The sequence below is a fragment of the Nannobrachium achirus genome, assembly GCF_963921795.1.
Source record: "Nannobrachium achirus genome assembly, chromosome: 22".
Taxonomy (NCBI): Eukaryota; Metazoa; Chordata; class Actinopteri; order Myctophiformes; family Myctophidae; genus Nannobrachium; species Nannobrachium achirus.
In genome coordinates, this window is record NC_137829.1 from 54,930,006 (window position 1) to 54,955,450 (window position 25,445).

The 25,445-nt window shown below is 43.4% G+C and overlaps 1 protein-coding gene across 1 annotated transcript in view; it reads right to left on the reverse strand.

Annotated features, from left to right (window-relative positions):
- The window catches only part of lss (lanosterol synthase (2,3-oxidosqualene-lanosterol cyclase)), a gene marked incomplete at its 3' end in the record, with an annotated part of 75,185 nt that extends 50,797 nt beyond the window's left edge, over nucleotides 1–24,388 (reverse strand). The window contains exons 1-7 of the mRNA XM_080752955.1: nucleotides 24,280–24,388; nucleotides 13,865–13,973; nucleotides 13,657–13,778; nucleotides 12,370–12,466; nucleotides 5,572–5,707; nucleotides 2,923–3,031; nucleotides 1,452–1,570 (exon numbers count right to left, since the gene is read on the reverse strand). Coding sequence (XP_080609081.1) covers nucleotides 1,452–1,570; nucleotides 2,923–3,031; nucleotides 5,572–5,707; nucleotides 12,370–12,466; nucleotides 13,657–13,778; nucleotides 13,865–13,973; nucleotides 24,280–24,358 — 771 coding nt within the window. The 5' untranslated portion in view covers nucleotides 24,359–24,388. The remainder of the gene's footprint in view (nucleotides 1–1,451; nucleotides 1,571–2,922; nucleotides 3,032–5,571; nucleotides 5,708–12,369; nucleotides 12,467–13,656; nucleotides 13,779–13,864; nucleotides 13,974–24,279) is intronic.
- Nucleotides 24,389–25,445: the final 1,057 nt, after the last annotated feature.

Sequence of the window (25,445 nt, forward strand, 5' to 3'; positions counted from 1 at the left end):
GGCATAATGAACGGCTCCACACACAACAGACCGACAGCCTGTATAAATATTTTTTGCACTGTTTATTTTATTTTTATTTACTTTTTTTTCCTGACTATATCTACTGCATAGTACTGTGTTCTATCCGTCTGTCAGTCAATGTTATATGAGATACTTCAATGGTTTCCTATGGAAACAAGCTTAGTCTTTTCTAGGATCTCCTTTTAGTAGACCTTGTACCAGTGAACTGTACCGTCATGAAACTGTACCTTTTCCTATGCAAACTGACAATAAAGTCTTCAATCAATCAATCAATCAATCAATCAATCAATCAATCAATCAATCACGTAACGTCTCATAGGCAGTTATTAATGTTCTGTATCCTCTTGTTAATAATAATAATAATAATAATAATAATCTTTATTGTCCCCGAAGGGAACACATAGTCAAAAAGACAACACAACATATCACATAGACAAGTCATCAGTACCCCACTGTACACAGAAGAACCCTCTTAGTGACGGGGGCGATTGTTTAGCAGATTGTTAACACGTTGCAAGCCGCGGCAGAACCCTCTGAACAGAGGTAGCGCCGAAGAAATAAGCCATTTATTTACAAACATGTTTTAAAAAAACAAAGCCCACATGATAACAACACGTACTGGAGTGCTCGACACAGCGTACATATTCATCCTGCAGAGGTCGGCGATCTTACTTTGGCGAGGCGGAGGGGAGATCAATTCCATTCGTTTACGTGCGGCGAAGCAGGGAAAGGAGCGATAGAGAAGCGGCGCCCGAACGTGATTGAAACCGCGATCCACGAACAGAGACAAAGACCAGCCATCTTGTTTGAGGTTCTTGCTGAGTTTCAACACTGGGGAGAGGATGAGGCTCCTCCTGGCCAGCCATCCATCCAGAATGTGAGTCAACGGCGTGGCCTGCTGGATATTAGGAGTATCACACCCAGCACCAGAAAATGACTGTCAGAGCATATTAACCCTTTCAGATCGCTCCAAAAAGACACAGAGAAGAATTTCCGATGTTTTTTTTTTTTTTATTATAATTTATATCAAAAGTCCGGTAATAGACGGCGTGGCTGATGGGACCCAGTAGGAAGTCCGAGGGAGTACGGCCAGGCTTAGAAGGTGTTAAGTGCAGCAGTGGCTGAGGGGACACAACTCCTTTTAAACTGAACTTTGTGCCACGCCAAGGTTCTGTATCTTCGCCCAGATGGCATTAGGTCAAAGTGGCGATGCAGAGGATGGTCAGTGTCACTTGTTATTGACAGTGCTAAGCGTGTGATGGCCTTATTGTTCATATCCGACAGCGTGGGTGTGGGAAGTCCAATGATCTTGGAAGCAATACGGGTAATACTGTAAAGTTTGTTTCTGTTAGGCATGGACAGTATGGTGAAGAAACATGCAGAGCAGTACAACAGAACAGGTTAATAACCATAATTCTAATAATACGCACCGGTCCGATGCTGATACACTTGGTGAAGCGGTCGTCTGCCTGGATGTGGTCGTAAAGCTCCTGCACCGCAAGGAGTCTGAGTGATGAGCTGTGGTACGCCTCGTATACGTTCATTACACCTGAAATATAACTTATTATTATTATTATTATTATTATTATTATTATTAATAATGCACCGCTCTGAGTCTGAGTGATGTGCTGTGGTACGCCTCGTATACGTTCATTACCCCTGAAATATAACTTATTATTATTAATAATATAATAAATACAGGTTCATTACCCCTGAACATACCATAAGCTACAGTCAGCAGCATACTATGAGAGGTGTACATACCATAAGCTAGCGTCAGCAGCATACTATGAGAGGTGTTCATACCATAAGCTACAGTCAGCAGCATACTATGAGAGGTGTACATACCATAAGCTACAGTCAGCAGCATACTATGAGAGGTGTACATACCATAAGCTACAGTCAGCAGCATACTATGAGAGGTGTTCATACCATAAGCTACAGTCAGCAGCATACTATGAGAGGTGTACATACCATAAGCTAGCGTCAGCAGCATACTATGAGAGGTGTTCATACCATAAGCTAGCGTCATCAGCGTACTATGAGAGGTGTTCATACCATAAGCTAGCATCAGCAGCATACTATGAGAGGTGTACATACCATAAGCTAGCATCAGCAGCATACTATGAGAGGTGTACATACCATAAGCTACAGTCAGCAGCATACTATGAGGGGTGTACATACCATAAGCTACAGTCAGCAGCATACTATGAGAGGTGTACATACCATAAGCTACAGTCAGCAGCATACTATGAGAGGTGTACATACCATAAGCTACATACAGCATACTATGAGAGGTGTACATACCATAAGCTACAGTCAGCAGCATACTATGAGGGGTGTACATACCATAAGCTACAGTCAGCAGCGTACTGTGAGAGGTGTACATACCATAAGCTAGCATCAGCAGCGTACTGTGAGAGGTGTACATACCATAAGCTACAGTCAGCAGCGTACTGTGAGAGGTGTACATACCATAAGCTAGCATCAGCAGCGTACTATGAGAGGTGTACATACCATAAGCTAGCGTCAGCAGCGTACTGTGAGAGGTGTACATACCATAAGCTACAGTCAGCAGCGTACTGTGAGAGGTGTACATACCATAAGCTAGCGTCAGCAGCGTACTGTGAGAGGTGTACATACCATAAGCTACAGTCAGCAGCGTACTGTGAGAGGTGTACATACCATAAGCTAGCGTCAGCAGCGTACTGTGAGAGGTGTACATACCATAAGCTAGAGTCAGCAGCGTACTGTGAGAGGTGTACATACCATAAGCTAGCGTCAGCAGCGTACTGTGAGAGGTGTACATACCATAAGCTAGCGTCAGCAGCGTACTGTGAGAGGTGTTCATACCATAAGCTAGCGTCAGCAGCGTACTGTGAGGGGTGTAAATGTACATACCATAAGCTAGCGTCAGCAGCGTACTGTGAGGGGTGTAAATGTCACATGCTGCTACGTTGTTCCTCTGATCGGGCCAGTGTATGCTGTTATAATCCTGGACGTAAAGCTCCTGAAATGAGAAAACAATTGTTAGTGTTTTTTGAGTTCTGGAGAAACCTTATTTTCACCACTAGATGAAGTTGTTTGTGAATCTGATGCAATTCACCGTTTGTCAGCCTTCTGATTGGTCCCTGAGACTCCCTGACTGGCCAACCAGAAAAGAAAAAAAAAGAAAAAAAAAACATTCACTACCGGGGGTGGAGTTATGCAGTGGGACAAAGTCCTTTCGTTCTTTCACCGCGGCACCGTGATGCGGAGCACGGCCGGGGCGCACTACGGCGATGCGCGGCCATAGCGATTTCGATAATTATAATGAAATAAGCTTCAACAAACTAGTTCACATGAACGACAATGATGTAACTAAGATATTTCTATGCAGCGCAAATGGCCCTTTCTACCCCTTGGAATGGGTGTCGCCATCATAGAATTGTAAAGGCATCAGAGATGCTATTGGCTGCCAACGGTCACGTGCAACCGCAGGGATACATGGGAGAATGTGGTCGGAGCCTCCCGAAATACAGCACACGAAGAAGAACACAGCCGGCTGGTATTAGTTTAGTTGGCCACGCCCCACGCAACTTTATCATTTATTTTTAAATAAATTGGACCACATTTCGACAAAACAAATATGATGGTGATTGAAAGGCAATTTTTAACTAGCGATAAGAACCATAAAGTATGTATGAAAGTGTTAATTAAGGTTAGAAAACGAAAGGGGAAAATGAATGGGATCCAATGGAGAACAATTCTTTTTGCGATCGGCCGGGGGGGAAAACAGCGCAACTAGCGGCCAATCATAGGAAGTTTTATTTCCGTATTGGAATCATTTTAAATCGGCAGAACTATGCCCCTGGTCGCACACTGCACTGCGTGTTTTCGTTGCGTTTTGGAAATCCAAAATCCAAAAGCCAGGGAGAGAGAGAGCAAGGGACTCAGTGCAACAGCTGAGAAAATCGGGAAAAAAATCAACCCTGGTCCGAATATAAATATGAAACGGGCGGCAGTGTGCAAGCGTGATTGACATAACATGAGGTTGATTTTTTTTAATTCACGCGCTCCGAAATTCACTCCGATATTATATATAGATATAGACCTTAAAGACCTTAAAGGAGCTATAGTCAACTTTTTAATTGTAGGGCCGACACTTTGTTTACATCCTAGTCTATAGACCAGAATGTTAACAAAGTGTCGGTCTGACAATGGCCAAAATGATTATTTTATCATTATTTTACGCTTTTTGTGGTCATTTTTGAATAGAAACACATATATGAAGCTTGTTTTTTTATAAAATATTTTCGAAACATTATTTTTATTTTAGCATCCGTTTTTCAAGAAAAAGTTGACTATAGCTCCTTTAACTCACAGATAAACAAAGAGACAGCTACCTGTCTAAGTTGACTATAGCTCCTTTAACTCACAGATAAACAAAGAGACAGCTACCTGTCTAAGTTGACTATAGCTCCTTTAACTCACAGATAAACAAAGAGACAGCTACCTGTCTAAGTTGACTATAGCTCCTTTAACTCACAGATAAACAAAGAGACAGCTACCTGTCTAAGTTGACTATAGCTCCTTTAACTCACAGATAAACAAAGAGACAGCTACCTGTCTAAGGCTCACTACCAGGTGGTCCTCCGAGCCGGAGAGACGGGTATGAACAGACAGACGGGTACCTCGTCTCGCGTGGCCACACCCACCAGTTCATTAAGTATGCCAGGTTCTCATGGTGGGTGATGACCTAGTCTCGCGTGGCCAGACTGTTGACTCCGCGATTTGGGAAATGCTCCCATCAACAGTCTGGGGCACGGAAATAGAAACGATGAGTGCGGGATAAAGCGGATGTGACACAACCGCTCCCTTGGTGCAGTAGCAATAACATGTCCTACTGGAAGCGTTATGTCTCCTTTCGATATTTCTGGGGGCGTTATTTCATCTTTCTCTGGTGTTGTTGGTGTTACCTCCATGATGTTTTCAAACGTTTTCTTAAACTATACACCCATAACAAGAATAGGCTGAGCTATTGTGTTTCTGTTATGTTTCCAATGGGACTACAGTTCATTATAATGACTCTCTCTGTGCTAGTGTGTTTCTGTTATGTTTCCAATGGGACTACAGTTCATTATAATGACTCTGTCTGTGCTAGTGTGTTTCTGTTATGTTTCCAATGGGACTACAGTTCATTATAATGACTCTGTGCCAGTGTGTTTCTGTTATGTTTCCAATGGGACTACATTTGATTATAATGACTGTCTGTGCTAGTGTGTTTCTGTTATGTTTCCAATGGGACTACAGTTCATTATAATGACTCTGTCTGTGCTAGTGTGTTTCTGTTATGTTTCCAATGGGACAACAGTTCAGTGCAGCACTTGCTACTTCCGATACTCGCCGTTCGGGAGCTGCCGTTCCAGACTCTATATAGCATTTGGAGATTGTGGAATAGTTGTCTGGCTACGCGAGACTAACGGGTACCTGTCTAAGGCTCAGACGGGTATAAACAGACATACGGGTATAAACAGACAGACGGGTATGAACAGACAGACGGGTACCTACCTGTCTAAGGCTCAGTACCAGTTGGTCCTCCGAGCCGGATAGACGCGTAGCGTAGCAGTAACTCATAGGAAGGTAAACCTGTCTGCAGTGACACCACAACGTAGACGGATGAGCAGGAAACCAGCTGGGAAGCAACCTGTAATTATAACACACTGACCAATCAGAGAGCAGGGAACCAGCTGGGAAGCAACCTGCAATTATAACACACTGACCAATCAGAGAGCGGGAAGCAACCTGTAATTATAACACACTGACCAATCAGAGGGCAGGAAACATCCTGTAATTATAACACACTGACCAATCAGAGGGCAGGAAACATCCTGTAATTATAACACACTGACCAATCAGAGAACAGGAAACAACCTGTAATTATAACACACTGACCAATCAGAGAACAGGAAACAACCTGTAATTATAACACACTGACCAATCAGAGGGCAGGAAACAACCTGTAATTATAACACACTGACCAATCAGAGAACAGGAAACAACCTGTAATTATAACACATTAACCAATCAGAGGGCAGGAAACAACCTGTAATTATAACACATTAACCAATCAGAGGGCAGGAAACAACCTGTAATTATAACACATTAACCAATCAGAGGGCAGGAAACAACCTGTAATTATAACACACTGACCAATCAGAGAGCGGGAAACAACCTGTAATTATAACACACTGACCAATCAGAGAACAGGAAACAACCTGTAATTATAACACACTGACCAATCAGAGAACAGGAAACAACCTGTAATTATAACACACTGACCAATCAGAGGGCAGGAAACAACCTGTAATTATAACACACTGACCAATCAGAGAACAGGAAACAACCTGTAATTATAACACATTAACCAATCAGAGGGCAGGAAACAACCTGTAATTATAACACATTAACCAATCAGAGGGCAGGAAACAACCTGTAATTATAACACATTAACCAATCAGAGGGCAGGAAACAACCTGTAATTATAACACACTGACCAATCAGAGAGCGGGAAACAACCTGTAATTATAAAACATTAACCAATCAGAGAGCATGGAAACAACCTTGATTGGTTCCCACAACGTTTCCAGAGGGAGTTGTGATTGAGAAAGTTCAGAGGTGATAGTAGACACCTTTATGAACACATACGTAGTAGTAGTAGTAGTAGTAGTAGTAGTAGTAGTAGTAGTAGTAGAGAAAGTTCAGAGGTGATAGTAGACACCTTTATGAACACATACGTAGTAGTAGTAGTAGTAGTAGTAGTAGTAGTAGTAGTACTAGTAGTAGTAGTAGTAGTAGTAGTAGTAGAGAAAGTTCAGAGGTGATAGTAGACACCTTTATGAACACATTTGTGAAGAAATATATTGGAAATGATTTAGTTCCCAGATTGGTCCAGCATGAGGATAACTTTCCCTTACTAACCTGCTTGTCATTTATGCATTACAATGATTATGTCCGGTATTCTCTTCAGATGTCCAGTACGTTTTAATCATGCCGGTCACGGTGACCGGCATGATTAAAATCCTAGCGCGAAGTCTGCTCAGGTAGCAAGGTGTTCTTCCCCTCCACAGCTGTACACATTTAAAACTGTACTAGCAGTAGTACTAGTAGTAGTAGTAGTAGTAGTAGTAATAGTATTAGTAGTATTATATTATAACTCACCACATCTCAGGTAGCAAGGTGTTCATTCCATCCCAGCTGTACACATTTAAAACGGTACTAGCAGTAGTAGTAGTAGTACTAGTAGTAGTAGTAGTACTAGTAGTAGTACTAGTAGTAGTAGTAGTAGTAGTACTAGTAGTAGTACTAGTAGTAGTAGTAGTAGTAGTAGTACTAGTAGTAGTAGTACTAGTAGTAGTACTAGCAGTAGTAGTAGTAGTACTAGTAGTAGTAGTAGTAGTAGTAGTAGTACTAGTAGTACTAGCAGTAGTAGTATTAGTAGTAGTAATAGTAGTAGTAGTAGTAATAGTAGTAGTAATAGTAGTAGTAGTAGTAGTAGTAGTAATAGTAGTAGTAGTAGTAGTAATAGTATTAATAATAGTAGTAGTTATAACTCACCACATCTCAGGCAGTAAGGTGTTCATCCCATCCCAGCTGTACACATTTAAAACGGTACTAGCAGTAGTAGCAGTAGTAGTAGTAGTACTAGTAGTAGTAGTAGTAGTAGTAGTAGTAGTAGTAGTAATAGTAGTAGTAGTAGTAGTAGTAGTAGTAGTAGTACTACTAGTAGTAGTAGTAGTACTACTAGTAGTAGTAGTAGTAGTAGTAGTAGTAGTAGTAGTAGTAGTACTAGTAGTAGTAGTAGTAGCAGTAGTAGTAGTAGTACTACTAGTAGTAGTAGTAGTAGTAGTAGTAGTAGTACTACTACTAGTAGTAGTAGTAGTAGTAGTAGTAGTAGTAGTAGTAGTGTGACAACCCTGGGGTTGTCAGGGTAACCCAGATGGTTGTCATGGTTTCTAACCTGGTGCCTGTAATGCAGAGACTGATTGGAGGGCGGAGAGTGCCATCAGTGAGGATCTGGCTCACCTGGTGCTGCCTCTATATAAGAGGCTACTGGGCCATTCTCACACTCTCTCACCGGGCTCCAGCATGGGAGCACACTAACCCTTTTTCTCTTTTGTTTCAGTTTAAGTATGATTTGAACACCCACGCAACATGTTACACACATCCACACACTTGCATACATCACTGATACTACTGACGTCCATAATGTTCTATGATTTTGTTGTTAAGTTTGTTTATTAAGGGTTAGATAATAAAATAATTGAAAATGTTCTGGTTTGTGTGAGCTTCCTCTCTGTTACAAATTGAGCCGTTTGTAACATGGGGGCTCGTCATCAGGAGTTTGAACCACAGGACAATATTTCCTGGACTTTGGGTTCATTTAGTAGTGTGTAACTGTGGAGGCTACAGTTACACACTATAAAGCTGGCAATACACTACAAGATAATCGGGCCCGACTGAATCGGGTAGAATTAAACACTACAGGATAATTTCTTCAGATTATTTTACCAGACAATCTAAACGGGCTCAGACTAGCCGTTTTGAACAGTCGGGCGCTCCGCACGCTACAGGATTCTATTCAGATTGAGTCGGGCCTGAACAAAGCAATAATACATAATATAAAATACAAAATGTCACGGGGCTGTTCTTCGCCTTGCAACACACACACACACACACACACACACACACACACACACACACACGCACACGCACACAACAACACATAAACGTTATCCACACAACACACCATCGCTTCGCGCAATGGAGAAAAAAAAATGCTTCAATTGTGTCCCATTTTGATGATCATATGAGTTCACTTTGACACGTTTCATGTCAATCCATGCCTCTGTTCAACTCTCTGACTTTTACCCTCTCTGTCTCTATCACTGCTGCGTGCTGCGTGCTGTCTGCTTCTCATGGTGCATGATTTATGATTCGTCGTATGACTGTGTGGCGCACAGAACATTAGATTTCCAAGATCAAACTGCGTCCCTCCGCGCCACATTGTAGGGTGTGTAGATCAGGCAGTGGGCGTGTACTTGCACTCGTGTGCTGTTCCCACTTCAGTCTGTGACTGACTGGTAGTGACTAGTGACTATTTCTGCTGATATAAAACAAACTCGCGACCATTGAGTTTTAATTCCCATCGCAAGCAATCATGATACAACCTGGGAGGATGGATGTGGATCATTATTTGAAATAAATTATAAGCAGTGTATTTATGTGTATTGCTTTTTTGGGGGGGAACTAGTTTTCAGTCCCAAATATACTGTAATGCTTTAAAAAGGACAGGCCTATTAGGCCTATATCCATATCCAGGTTTATCATTGTCAGTTTTGATAAAGTCATTTTATTTTATAATAGTTAAGGTAACGTGCGCGCATATTTTCTAAACCTGCTGTCTGTTAAAATAGCCTACTTGTGGGTGCGAAACGCCTGGCTATGCAGGGCGCGCTGTGCCCGGAGTAGCCAGGAGTTGTTAACCCAGCTGGTAGATCAAACAACGAGTTGATGATGGCCCATTAATTAAGCTACACGCTGTACCTATGGCCAATTGGAACTTGAAAGGAGTAGAGATTACATAACTGCACCGTGCACGGACCATCAGAGAAAGTGACTGACGTGGGGTGAGCTGCTGTTGTAGGCTGCTTCCACCACGGACGGTTCAAGTTCAAGACAGGTTCAAGTTCAAGACAGGCAAGTGTCTGCTTTTACTTTAGTGGCCATGGCCTAGGCTTTCAATCATGATTTCCCCTGTCTTTTAACAAATTATCGCGGTCTGGGCGGATGGATCAATCAAATATAGGCCTAATCATTAAAAAAAGATTCGAGGGCACGGAGATTCAAATCCAATGTCCCAGAGAGAGAGAGAGAGAAAGAGAGGACGGTTCTGTCTGGTCCATTTGAAGAACTGTAATCCAGCATTTTGAGGTGGAAACATGGAGAATGCACAGGTTTATCATACATTTGAGAGTGAGAACCATAAGTTTAATGTAACTTGGAGTTGGAGGCGGAGAGCAGAGCTGGAAAGTTATTAGCGAGTCCAGATCAGCTGTGGCTCTTGCACTAATTGGTTTGGCCTAGTTTTACGTCTTTGTTGATTGATTGATTTTGTGTGTGTGTGTGTGTGTGTGTGTGTGTGTGTGTGTGTGTGTGTGTGTGTGTGTGTCTGTGTGTGTGTAGAGAGAGAGAAAAAGAGATAGCTCTGTCACTCAGATATGTATGCTCAGAGACTTGCGTCTATCAGCAGCTGCTGTACCTATTTTCAATCAGTCCCCTGCTGCTATTCCAGTCTTCCAGACCAGTACTGATCCAGGAAAATATCAAACATGTTTGAAAAGAGTCGGGCTACCCCCGATCGTCCTCCGAGCCACTCGGCTGGGCTCCGAGTGGATCTGTGAGACCTCACGCTAGACGACGTTCATGCCCGATAGTCGGGCCCGTTTCAGTCGGAGGCAGCCTGATTGTCGGGAGGGTAATTAAATAGCCCGATTATCGGCTAGTGTAGGGCCAGCTTAAGTGAGGAGGTTCCACAAACAGAACAAATTATTATTTGTCAGTGGTGTGTCCCTGAGGAGCTATATTATTGGAGGTAAGGGTTTTGTAATTCTGTTCCTGGTTAAAGTTTTGGGTGCCTTTCCTAGTAAGGGTGTGCAACCTGACCTTCGGGCCGTGTTGCGTTTGTTATTTTAGCTTGTTATTTTCGTGTATATACACAATTTGCCTAATTGTGGGAACGGCCTTGGGTACACGTGCACTGACGGTCTGGTGAGTAACGGCATAGCCGGGGCTTAACCACGTCAGTGAGAGTGTGTTTAAAACACCCGTTGTGGAATACACAAAAAGACTAGGGTTGAGAAGCAGTCTAGTTGGGTTAGGCAGTGAGCCAGGGGGGAAGGTACTCTTAAAACACCAGGTTCAGGGTTATTTGGTTATCCTCCATTATTCACGATATTCCTGGCCATTCTATGGAGGCTGCCATTTTCCTTTTACAGAGGGCGCTGGAGCATTTTTAAACATCTTTTCACTTCCTCCCAAGTCGAAGAACAAGAGATCCCAAGGAAGTGACAGGGAATTGTCTGTTGCCAGATATTGCCAGAGACAAGCGGCCAGGTCTATGAATAATAAGCCCAATAGAATTAACTAGGTTCAGTTTTACTACTTTACATTTACATTTGAAAATAGCAGATCAGCAAGCTCACAATGTGTCACATTTTGTGAGCTTGTATATTTGCTATTTAAAAAATATAGAGGAAAGAAAAAACGAAAATAATTTGAATATTTTTGAAACATTTTAACAACACAAATCTGTGTGGCGGTCCCTGGCACCACATATTTTCAGATGGGGGTCTGCGACTGTGGACAAATCTGTTAATCTGGGGTCCTTGATATGAAAAGATTTGGGAACCACTGGTTTAAAAAATATTAGAAAGTAAGCCCAATAAACAACGACACCAATTGCTTATTATAAGCAGACATGGCAACACCGGTTCATTCAGAGCCAAGAGCCCAGAGCGCCTCTACTGACACTTTAATGCAAGGACACAGGAAACCAAATGATGTTTTTTATTTTCTTTCAGGATATGAACAGGAAGCCGGGGGCGGGGCCAGGAATATCGTGAATAATGGTGAAGAGGAATTAATGGCTACCTGTCAGTAACTTTTGTGCTGGTTTTGGTGCTTTGTTTTGTACACTGGGGTTTTATCTGTAGTTAAGATGACCACTGTGGAGAAGTTCTTGCAATGTCCGAGTTTGGAATTGTTGGAATCTTGTACAAGAAAACAGTTACAATCTGTTGCAGAGCACTTTAAGGTGGATGTTCCTGAGGGTCTTAAAGAGGCTATGTTTAACACTGTAAAAACTGTGGAAGCACTTAAGGTTTTGCCAATAGAGGAAGATTGAGAGGGCGGAGTGTGCCATCAGTGAGAATGGCCCAGTAGCCTCTTATATAGAGGCAGCACCAGGTGAGCCAGATCCTCACTGATGGCACTCTCCGCCCTCCAATCAGTCTCTGCAATACAGTTAGAAACCATGACAACCGTCTGGGTTACCCTGACAACCCCAGGGTTGTCACAGTAGTAATAGTATTAATAGTAGTTATAACTCACCACATCTCAGGCAGTAAGGTGTTCATTCCATCCCAGCTGTACACATTTAAAACGGTACTAGCAGTAGTATTAGCAGTAGTAATAGTAGTAGTAGTAGTAGTAGTAGTAGTACTAGCAGTAGTAGTAATAGTAATAGTAGTACTAGTAGTAATAGTAGTACTAGTAGTAGTAATAGTATTAATAGTAGTTATAACTCACCACATCTCAGGCAGTAAGGTGTTCATTCCATCCCAACTGTACACATTTAAAACGGCCAGCCAGAATTTGCCCCAGGATGGAATCCCCACAGCGCCACCTTCAGGAAACAGAATGCCATGGAACGTGTTCTGTTAACCCCTTCAGTCCCGGGATTATTTCATGCTTTAGCTATTGAAATATGGCAGATCTACAAGCTCACAGCGCGGCACCGTGAGCTTGTAGATCTGCCATATTTGAAAAGTTGTGAAAATGTGTGCAAATCTTTGAATATATGTTTTTTTAAAGCGAACATTTTTAACTGAAATGTTTGCTTCTGGGGGGTCCCTCTCTGGTACATGTAGGGGCGGCATAGCACAGGGGTAGAGAAACCGTTATTAGAGCACGAAGGGTTCCCAGTTCGAATCCGGGCTCCCCTGAGTTAATGTGGAAGAGTCCTTGGGCAAGACTCTGAACCCCTAATTGCTCCCGGTGAGCAGGTTGGTGCCTTGCATGGTTAGCAACGCTACGGCAACGGCAGATGACAACGGTAACCGGAAATGATCCGCCCTCGATAGATAAACCTGCCGTCTCTACTACGACAGAAGGTCCCTTCCCACGTAGAGCCTACTCCGTCTGCTGCGTGTACGCGTCGCCATGGGAACCAAAGCGTTCAGTGAAAGGGGTGGGACAACGCCACCACGAGGCTTTGCTTAACCATTTTGATCGCTACGGTGATTATGTCATAGCAGCCGTAGTCCGCCTGGCGTTGCTGTCCTGAAAATCATCGAGCTTAAAGTCGCTATTGTTAGAGAGGCGCGGATACACGGATGGGAGCTGCTGTGAGCTTGTAGATCGGCCACTTTTGGCAGCGCAACACCGTGTGATGAGGAAGGGTTAGCCACGGATGGCTTGACTCCATGGCGTGAAAACGGGAGGAATTTACACACGGTCCGTGTCACTCCGTTTATTTGTGAATGGAAACAGGCCAGACAATAAATGCGAATACATTATGACGTTCTGGGTCCATATCGTCCTCCAACTTAAAACTTTCCCCTGCCGCTTAAAGTCCATTGTATAGTATTTATAGTAGGGGTGTAACGATATAGTAACTGCATCGGAATATCTATATATCTAATATTTTTGGAATATATAGATAGATAATATAGATACGATCCAAAACGCCCGCTCAGATCTGCTCCATGTGCTAGATACGTTAGGGTTAGGGTTAGGGTCAGAGGTTAGGGTTAGGGTCAGATCTGCTCCATGTGCCTACAATGACATAACAAATATGTGTGGTTGACCTCTGACCTTTGCTGTGCAGGTTGTTTCTAGCTCTAACCAGATCCGGGTCGTCGGGGTCAACTCCCAGAATCCTCAGCGAGGTGTAGCTCAGCGCCGTCCCGAACACCGTGGACTTGTCCTCGATGTGACTGAAATAAAATACTTTATTAAACACATATCTTCAATATATTACCATATATTACCATATATTATAATGATATGCTAATGAACTTACAGGCCCCATCCCCCGTCGTCCAGTTGAACAGATCTCAGATATCGGATCATTTCTTTCCTCCAGGCTTCCGGTAGCGAGATCTGAGTCACATGACAAGTGATGAGGAGACCTGTGCACAAGCACACACACACACACGCACGCACGCACGCACGCACGCACGCACGCACGCACGCACGCACGCACGCACGCACACACACACACACACATTCAAAAACATTAAAAAAAAAAGTCGGCCTTCGTTCCATTTTGGGGGCTGGGTGGCCAACAAAGTAAATCGTCACTGTCGGGCAGAAACCTTGTATCTCCAAGTTTCAAATTTGTACATTTTTTCGCAAAGTAAAGCCCTGCTTCATCATACATCAAACTCATATATAAGTTTGAAAATAATAACTATATTATATAACGAAATATAACTCATATAATTGGCCCACTGGCTTGTCACTTTGTCACAAATCTTTGAGTAGCAGCGTAAGGCGGAGTTAGGGAGGAGTTTCGCTCCAGATGACTTATTTCCCGTCGCCATCTTCGAGGGACGTCACTTATAATAATAATAATAATAATAACAAGTGCACTACAACGTTTACATAACCTACCCATGACGATCCTATTACTGTATGTATTGAGATAGATTGTAGTAGGCTACAACAGTCATCATCAAAATAAACCATATCAAAGTGTGCGGGACATTTCTCTCTCAAAATAACACCTTTTCTAGTGTTATTTCTTATCCTGGTAAACATCATGGGTCTGTCTGACAGACAGCGTTCCTTGTTCAGCCACGCCAGATATGGTGTTGGAACAACAGAAGTTCAGGAGAGAGAGAAACACACCATGACTCCTCCCCCCTCTCCACCTACCTGCGCTTGCCACTCACCTGGCCTACCTGGCCCTAGCTCCGCCCCCTAGACCTCTACCTGGCTCTATTTATCCTCACTCTAACTTCCCAGAACCCCTCTGCTTTTCGGGTTCAGTCCACGTCGCCGCTGACGCTGACGGTGCAGACGATCACGCCATACGACCCCTACCCCAAGACTCCAGGGTCCGTGACCCTCCCCGGAACCTATACCCTCCCCAATCCCCTTTCCACCATTGACCCATTCCTGATTGATTCATTATTATTGCCTATTGCTTCATGCTCGTTACACCATAGATCCATGTTGGATCATCGATCACTGCTCATTATTTATCTGCCCTTACTTCATTAAAACCTTTAAACCTTCATGGTGTGTTTCTTGTTAGCTAGTGAATTTCTCTTTAAACAAAACTGTTTGCTCAATCTCATTGAAGGCTATATCCTATAATATATTCAATGGATATATTTTTATGACAGATTTACTGGCCGTTTAGTCTGAAGGGGAACACACACTGGACGCGGAGGCGGCACGGAAGCGGCGCGTCAAAACATACAGCCCCATTATTTTCAATGAACTAACCCACACCGGCGGCGTCAGACGCGCGCAGTCGCGGCTCTGCCGCCTCGCCTGCCGCGCCGATACGCTGCTGTTCTATTTTTTCAGCGTTGCCGCGCGGTGAACATGTTCTCCCATGGTTCTCCCCGCCGGGGGAAATGGATGTGCTGTGTGGCAGCGCGCCGCATCCAGTTGGGGTTACCGTGCGGCACTTCGCGTGTGTCGATACGGCGACGCTACGCTGCGCAGCCGTTCGCGTCCAGTGTGTGCTCCCCTTTAGAGTCCTAGGAGACAGAGAGCATGACTGTTACGAAGGTCTATATTATCATCTTGCCTGTTCCCTACATGGACCTCTACATATGGAGATCTCAACACCAACCTCACTAATCCCCTGGATGCCCATATGGAGATGTCCATATGTGGAGAAACCCATCTAGCCGCTGACCTCATCAAGCCTTGGATGCCCATATATGGAGATGTCCATATGTGGAGAAACCCATTTAGACGCTGACCTCATCAAGCCTTGGATGCCCATATATGGAGATGTCCATATGTGAGAAACCCATCTAGACGCTGACCTCATCAAGCCTTGGTTGCCCATATATGGAGATGTCTATATGTGGAGATGCCCATATATGGAGAAGCCCATATATGCAGATTCCAGATTGGATAGGACTGACTTGTCATCATGACATCACCAAGAATGACTCAACCACCCTGACTCGTCATCATGACATCACCAAGAATGACTCAGCCACCCTGACTCGTCATCATGACATCACCAAGAATGACTCAACCACTGTGGGTATAAAAGCAGTTGCATTCCCATGGTAGGTTCAGATACAACCATCGCACCCGAGAATCTCCAACTCTACCAGCAAGACTATCCACGGATCTTCAAGGACACTCCAACCTCAACCAACTCATATTCAGTTCCCAAGATATTTGGCCTTACAACCCAGATATCTTTGTACCACACAAACCTTTGACTACAGTGACCATATCGTTAGATATCCCGGTTTAAGTCTAGTCGGACACCACTGTGGTGGGTCCTAGTTCCAACCTTTGAATAACAGTCCTTACTTAGTAGTAATGAACATCATGGAGCTGGAGATGACCTCAACTGAACCTACAGCTCTGTCCCCGTCACGGTCCATGTACCATGAACCTACGTCTCATCCAAGCCAGTATGACTGCCAGACTAAGCTCTCCTGGTGGAAGTGTACCTCTACGTCTCATCCAAGCCAGTATGACTGCTGCTGCCAAATGCTGAGGAACGGACAAAGGCGAATGGTCAGCCCTGGAACCAGCCGGAGACAAGACGGAGACACGGACCCGCCGAAATCTCAAAGTCGTCAAGAGTCAACAGGAGATGCAAAGAAACGTCAGATGGCTTACACAGGAATGAAAACTCACATCTGTGAACATTGTGACAAAGGTTTCAATCGGTCACATGACCTGCAGACACACCTGCGTGTCCACACAGGAGAAAAACCTTTCCGATGTACAGTGTGTGACAAGAGTTTCAGTCAGTCATGTAATCTAAAAAGACACCAGCTCGTCCACACGGGAGAAAAGCCATTCTCCTGTCAACACTGCGACAAGAGTTTCAGTGGGTTAAGTGACCTGCAGACACACTGGCGTACCCACACCAGGGAAAAACCTTTCTGTTGTACACAGTGTGACAAGAGTTTCACTCAGTTGGGTGGTCTTAAGGCACACCAGCGTGTCCACACGGGAGAAACACCTTACCTCTGTAAACTATGCAACAAGAGTTTCAGTCAGTTGAATAATCTGAAGACACACCAGCGCATCCACACAGGAGAGAAACCTTACATTTGTAGGTGGTGTGACAAGAGTTTCAATGAATTAGGCAATCTGAAGAGACACCAGCGCATCCACACAGGAGAAAAACCTTTCATTTGTAGGTGGTGTGACAAGAGTTTCAATGACTTAGGCAATCTGAAGAGACACCAGCGCATCCACACAGGATGAAAACCTTTCTACGTTCGAATCCCCTGTGGTGCAAGCGGCCATGTCGGCCGTCTGTGGTGCAAGCGGCCATGTCGGGTTAGAGTTAGGGTTAGTTAGTTAACCCTAACTCTAACCCTGTGGTCAAGCGGCCATGTCGGCCGTCTGTGCCAACACAATTGGTCCGTGTTCCGGGGGAGGGAAGCCGGATGGGGAGGGTGATACTGGTCATTGCATGTATTCCTACGGGCTGGGAGGGGGCGGCACCTGTCAGCAGGGAGTGTTGGGCGGGAGGAGTAGGACGAAGGCTCTACGTCCTCCCGGTGGGGGCTCCTCACTGGCAGGTGAGTCAGTAGGATACAACAGTACGTCCTCCCGGTGGGGGCTCCTCACTGGGTGAGGTGAGTCAGTAGGATACAACAGTATGTCCTCCCAGTGGGGGCTCCTCACTGGCAGGTGAGTCAGTAGGATACAACAGTATGTCCTCCCGGTGGGGGCTCCTCACTGGCAGGTGAGTCAGTAGGATACAACAGTACGTCCTCCCGGTGGGGGCTCCTCACTGGCAGGTGAGACAGTAGGATACAACAGTACGTCCTCCCGGTGGGGGCTCCTCACTGGCAGGTGAGTCAGTAGGATACAACAGTACGTCCTCCCGGTGGGGGCTCCTCACTGGCAGGTGAGTCAGTAGGATACAACAGTACGTCCTCCTGGTGGGGGCTCCTCACTGGCAGGTGAGTCAGTAGGATACAACAGTACGTCCTCCAGGTGGGGGCTCCTCACTGGCAGGTGAGTCAGTAGGATACAACAGTACGTCCTCCCGGTGGGGGCTCCTCACTGGCAGGTGAATCAGTAGGATACAACAGTACGTCCTCCAGGTGGGGGCTCCTCACTGGCAGGAGAGTCAGTAGGATACAACAGCAGTGACAACACAGAAATGTGTGGGGAGGCATCGATTGGTATAACGACTAAATTGGGGAGAAAAAGAGGAAAAAATGATCGTCTAAAAACCCTCTGGGACTCAAATTAAAAATAAGAAATAGAAATAAGAAAACGTTCTACTGTAAACAAGGGTGACAAGAGTTAAAGTAGTTCAGCATTTAGAAAACACCATCCATAATGATCTGGTAGAGCAGGGGACCCCTAGGGGGTCCTCAGAGTTACTACAGGGGGTCCTCTACCATCCATAATGATCTGGTAGAGCAGGGGTCTTCAACAGGGGGTCCGGGACCCCTAGAGGGTCCTCAGAGTTACTACAGGGGGTACTCCAAATCTTCCAATATTATTTAACCATTAACAACTTGAACCCTATAGTGTCCATATTCTAAGAACTGTAGCCAAAAAATAGCAGAACTACAAGCTCACAATGCCTCGCAGCGTGAGGCGTTGTGTGTGCGTTGTGAGCTTGTAGATCGGCTAAGTGGTTTGGTGTAGAGGGGAAAAAGAGCAGACTAAGTACAGAGTAAAAGGTCAAATTTACTAAGTATTGACGGTTCAAGTGGTTAAATATCTGAAAACACAAATTGACATGAATCCAAAATACACTGAAGATTGTGCTGTCAAACAATGAAACTATATGGAATCTATGAACAGGTTGTGGGGGTCCCTGCTTCATCTCCCTCTCAACTAAGGGGTCCCTGCTTCATCTCTCTCTCAGCTAAGGGGTCCCTGCTTCACCTCTCTCTCAGCTAAGGGGTCCCTGCTTCATCTCTCTTTCAACTAAGGGGTCCCTGCTTCATCTCTCTCAGCTAAGGGGTCCCTTCTTCATCTCTCTTTCAGCTAAGGGGTCCCTGCTTCATCTCTCTCAGCTAAGGGGTCCCTGCTTCATCTCTCTCAGCTAAGGGGTCCCTGCTTCATCTCTCTCAGCTAAGGGGTCCCTGCTTCATCTCTCTCAACTAAGGGGTCCCTGCTTCATCTCTCTCTCTTCTAAGGGGTCCCTGCTTCATCTCTCTCAGCTAAGGGGTCCCTGCTTCATCTCTCGCTCAGCTAAGGGGTCCCTGCTTCATCTCTCTCAGCTAAGGGGTCCCTGCTTCATCTCTCTCTCAACTAAGGGGTCCCTGCTTCATCTCTCTCTCAGCTAAGGGGTCCCTGCTTCATCTCTCTCTCTTCTAAGGGGTCCCTGCTTCATCTCTCTCAGCTAAGGGGTCCTTGGCCTGAAAACGTTGAAGACCCCTTTCGTAGAGCTTTTAAATCCACACTGTAGGCTGCTGTCACTCAAGCAGGCTGCTACTGCATGCTTACATGGAGGGAGGTGGTAACCGTGGTAACGGTAACCGTGGTAACCGTAATGCTTATGCACGCGTCGCAGGCTGAAAACAGATATTCAAGCCCACACCACTTATCTTATCTTGAGCTTATCTACCAGTAAGACACCTAAGGGCGAAAGGGCGAGGTCGCACCATGTCTTGTTCCCCTTGCATCACAGTGATCTCCATATATGGCAATAACTCCATATATGGCCATAAAAGGATTTGGTTCACCTGACATCACAGTGATTATATATTGACATTCACAGATATGGGCTTAATATTGATGACATCAGGGATGCCCTGGTCTATTGTTATCCAGGCGCAAATACTACTTTTATCTTAGATCGACTTCCCACTATCCTACTCTCTCTCCCATCCTCCATTAAGAAAATCGTCCTTCATATAGGTGTCAATGACCGACAATCTGTTGACACTAGAAGGAATTTCAAAGACATCCTTGATCTCCTCCTTGGGTGCCGTAAACAAGTTTTCATCTCGGGTCCTATTCCACTGCTGCGCCGCGGTGAAAGCCGATTTGGAAAGCTGCTGGATCTGCACCATTGGCTTCAATCCGTCTGCTCATCTTGCAATATAATCTACATCCATAATTTCCATTTGTTTTGGGCTCGTCCAGCCTTTTACAGTCCAGATGGCCTACATCCGAGCAAAATAGGGAATGAATCATTATCATTCCACTTGCAGCGTACACTGGACTCTCACGCCTGACTGTTTACGTCCGCTATAAATTCGTCCGGCCAAAACAAGGACATTTCCGGCCACTATCAGTTTCGTTCCACCTCAGTTTCCCATACTTGCAATGCATCTGCCCCCTGGTGGCCAGATTGTCAAAATGCGCATGTTTCATCACCCGTTATACAACACATACAAGTCTTGATAACTGCTAGAACGTATCATACTCAATGTTTAAAACGTGATGTACGTCTTTCATATCTATCTACGGTCCCCCTATTGCCAAACACCACTATTTCTTCTATGCACCGGTCTGATTCTGACCGCTCTCCAGAGTTTAATGTAAAACATTTTAAAAATAGAAAAGGACTGGGTTTAATTCACTGGAACATTAGAAGTTTGGTTAAAGAGGGAAAATTAGACCACCTTAAAATTTTTATTGCACAAACAGATCCAGATATTTTGATTATGACTGAATCTTGGTTAAAGAACAAGCACAGTGATTCTGAGGTATGTTTAAATGATTATAATTTATTTAGAATAGATAGAATTACAAGTGGAGGTGGTGGAGTGGCCATTTATGCCAAAGCTTGTTTTTCTGTTACTGTTCTTAAGGCTGTTGCTGTGGAAAAATGCTTTGAATTTATGGCTCTAAGAGTCAACTTGGGGCCTACAAATTCACTTGTTGTGATTGGTATATACAGGCTTCCATCTGCTAAGCCAGAAGCTTTAGAGAAATTGGCTAGGTTAATTGACGTAAATTTAAATTGGGCAACTAGTGTTTCGGATAAATGGAAAGAAATCTGTAGTAACCTTAACCTCACCCAATTGATCACAGAACCGACCAGGCCCAATTTTAACAATATAGAAAGATCAAGCTTGTTAGATCTTATTCTATGTAATAAGAGTGATAAAATTACTGCCTCTGGTGTCTTTGAACTTGATGTAAGTGACCATTGTCCCATTGCCTGCGTCAGAGACACTAGGGTAAAGAAAACACAGCCACAAGTTATTTTAAAGCGTAATTTTAAGCACTTTAATGAGCAGGCCTTTTTTGATGATTTTCATCACATGGATATTTTAAGCACATCAACCATTTTAGAACCTGAAAGAGCATTAAATCACTTTATTAAGATCTTTAATTTGCTGGTTAATAAACATGCTCCGCTAAAAAACCAGAGAATAAAAAATCGGTCAAGTCCATGGTTCACCCCGGATCTAACCATACTGCTTAGATCAAAGAATAAGGCATGGATCTTAGCTAGAAAGCATGGAGATCATTCCTACTGGGCTGCCTTCAGACAAATTAGAAATAAATTCACTGCAGCGGTGAGGAAAGCTAAATCAATGTATTACTTAAATAATTTCTCAATCTGTTATTCAAATCCAGCAAAATTCTGGAAACTAGTAAATTCAACTACTAAAAATAACAATATTATAACCATGCCCACCCACATAAAGCATGGTCAAAGTGTAATTTCTGGTGAAACGGAAATATGCACAACATTTAATAATCATTTCATCACAGCTGGGCATCTTTTCAATGATACTCACTCTGATATCTCCACAGGGAATCTGGTATTAAATGGGTCTACCTTAGCTAATGCTCTTGAAGTCCCTCAGTTTTCCCTCAAACCTCTTACATCTGAGGAAGTAGGTAGGGCGCTCTCATCTATTGATCCCAAAAAAGCAACTGGCGAAGATGGCTTAGATCCTTATTTCCTCCAGCTCTCTGCCTCATTAATTTCTGAGCCCATTGCACATATTTTTAATCGATCAATTTTAACAGGTATCATCCCAAAAGTGTGGAAGATAGCCCACGTTGTTCCTTTGCACAAAGGAGGAGATAAAACAGACCTCAACAATTATAGGCCCATATCTAATTTGTCGTGTTTATCAAAAACACTTGAATCATTGATATGCGGACAACTCAAGGAGTTTTTATCAAGGCACTCTTTGTTGAGTTCCTGCCAATCTGGGTTCAGGGAAAACCACAGTACCATCTCTGCTGCATCCTTGGTTCTAAATGATATTGTATCTGCAATGGATGATAAAATGCAATGTGCAGCCCTGTTTATAGATTTATCCAAGGCATTTGATACTGTGGACCATTCACTACTTTTATCCAGATTACAGAACATTGGCTGTGCACTCTGCACTTTTACCTATAGCGAAAGGTGTCCCACAAGGCTCGATTCTAGGACCTGTCTTTTTCACTATCTATATAAATGATATAGCTGAGAAAGTGAAGGATTGCAATATCATCTATATGCTGACGATACAATCTTATATTGTTGGGCTGATTCCATGCAATTGGCTTTTAATAACCTTCAACTTGCTTTTAATGTTTTACAAAGGGCTCTTTTTAATCTTAAACTTGTCTTAAACGCAGAAAAAACTAAATGCATGGTCTTCACCAGAGCAAAATCCACTGATATTACAAACCTGAAAATTTGCACTTTAGCTGGTACTCCTCTTGAGAGAGTCCAACAATATAAATATCTGGGTATATGGATAGATGAAACATTTTCCTTCAAGTTCCATATTGAGAACCTGACCAAAACGCTACGAGCAAAACTAGGTCTACTCTACAGACATAAATCCTGTTTTCCCCTATTCTGTAGAAAGAGAATTGTAGAGGCTGTCCTACTCTCGGTTTTCGATTACGGGGACATCATATACAGACATGCTGCTACCACCACCCTTAAGCCCTTAGATGCCATTTACCACTCTGCTCTCAGATTCATCACAGGTGACCCTTACAATACCCATCACTGCACCCTGTATACAACAGTCGGTTGGCCCTCCCTCTCTATGAGGCGAGAGCACCATTGGTACATCTACATCTATAAAGCCTTATTAAAAAAATCACCATCTTACATCTCCTCCTTATTAATTCCAAAACCCTCCATTCATCATACTCGTTCCCAAAGCTACATTCCACTATTGGTTCCCACAGCCCACACCAACCTAGGCAAAACTGCCTTTGGTTTTAGCGCCCCCCATAGTTGGAATGAGTTACAATGCACTTTAAAACTTGAACAAATGGTTTCATTGGGAAAATTAAAAAATTTGCTTTCTAATCATGTTGTTTTACACTGTCATTGCTTTCATTAAGATGTGCTATTTCTTATTACTGCTCTTACTGCTTTTTTATTGTACTCATTATATTCTTTGCTTGTTTTTAAAAAATCATACTCTGTCTTATCTTGCTGTTCTTATTATTGTTTTTTTTTGTTGTTTGTAATCTCGGCATCATTGAAAATGAGGGCTTGCCCTCAATTGTATCACCGAGAAATTAAATAAAGGTTGAATGAATGAATGAATGAATGATCTCCATATATGGGCATAAAAAGGATTTGGTTCCCCTGGCATCACAGGGATCTCCATATCTCCATATATGGGCATAAAAGGGATTTGTTTCCCTTGGCATCACAGGGATCTCCATATCTCCATATATGGGCATAAAAGGGATTTGGTTCACTTGGCATCACAGGGATCTCTATATATGGGCATAAAAGGGATTTGGTACCCTTGGCATCACAGTGATCTCCATATCTCCATATATGGGCATAAAAGGGATTTTTTCCCCCTGACATCACAGGGATCTCCATATCTCCATATATGGGCATAAACGGGATTAACGCCGCATTAATAGAATGGATTGAGCAAATATGTAACGAGTGGCGCCGAATATTTACTTTCTACACAGAAACTGGAAGAACACAGAAATGGCTACAAAATCAGCAGAAAGCTTTGAATCCACAAGCCTATGGGAACACTGAACCATATCATTGTGACATCACAAGTGACTCATTTATTCCTTTTAAATCATTTAAAAAAAAAAGGTTATAATTAGTATATGAGAAACGCCCAAATCACTTTTTCTATATAAAAGTGATTTGGGCGTTTCTCGTCCCTTTAAACATGACAGCCCTACAGGTGACCTGGCAGGAGAAACAGAGGTCAGAGGTTAAACAGTGACCCTGCAGCAGAAACAGAGGTCAGAGGTTAAACAGTGACCTGGCAGCAGAAACAGAGGTCAGAGGTTGAACAGTGACCTGGTAGCAGAAACAGAGGTCAGAGGTTGAACAGTGACCTGGTAGCAGAAACAGAGGTCCTCCATAATCTCCGGCCCAGTGCCCGTCCTCCGCTTGCAGCAGGCTGTAGAAGTTCATTCCTTTGAGGGCCGAATCCGCTGCCGTGTTTGCCGGCTCACTGTCAGCTATGAAGCCACTCTGTGGAGAAACACAACAATAGAAACACAATAAATACATAAATAAAACAATAGAAATACAATAAATAAATAAAACAAAAGAAACACAATAAATAAATAAAACAATAGAAACACAATAAATAAATAAAACAATAGAAACACAATAAATACACAAAACAATAGAAATACAATAAATAAATAAAACAATAGAAATACATAAATAAATAAAACAATAGAAACACAATAAATAAATAAAACAATAGAAAGAAAGAAAGAAATAAAACAAAAGAAACACAATACATAAATAAAACAATAGAAACACAATAAATACATAAAACAATAGAAACACAATAAATAAATAAATAAAACAATAGAAACACAATAAATAAATAAAACAATAGAAACACAATAAATAAATAAATAAAACAATAGAAACACAATAAATAAATAAAACAATAGAAACACAATAAATAAATAAATAAAACAATAGAAATAAATAAATAAATAAAACAATAACACACAAAACAGCGTAACACAACATGCTAAATGTACAGATGAGGCCAGCCAACCACACCACATTTTATGCTTTCCTTAGACAGACAGCTGAAACCAAACAATCACAAACCAAAAAGGGACATTTGGGGGTGCCCGCTGGCCTAGTGGTCAAGGCGCATACCACATACTAGGCTATGATGCCTGCTGGCGTCGCCGGTTCGATTCCCGATCCGGACGACCTTTGCCACTCCCCATCTCTCTCCCCATTTCCTGTCAGTCTACTGTCCTATCAATAAAGGCATAAAAAGCCCCAAAACAAATCTTTAAAAAAAAAAAAAAAAAAAGGGAAATTTGGATTTAGAATGGATCACTGTATCGCCGGCGATAGGACCAGCAGTCCCGCCAGTAGGACCGGCGGCCGCCGCACGGACCGGTCAAGAGCGAATACATTATCTGGCAGCGGCATGTACCGCCGCACGACCGGTCCGTGCGGCGGTCACCGGTCCTACTGGCGGGACTGCTGGTCCTATCGCCGGCGATGCAGTGTGACTGCT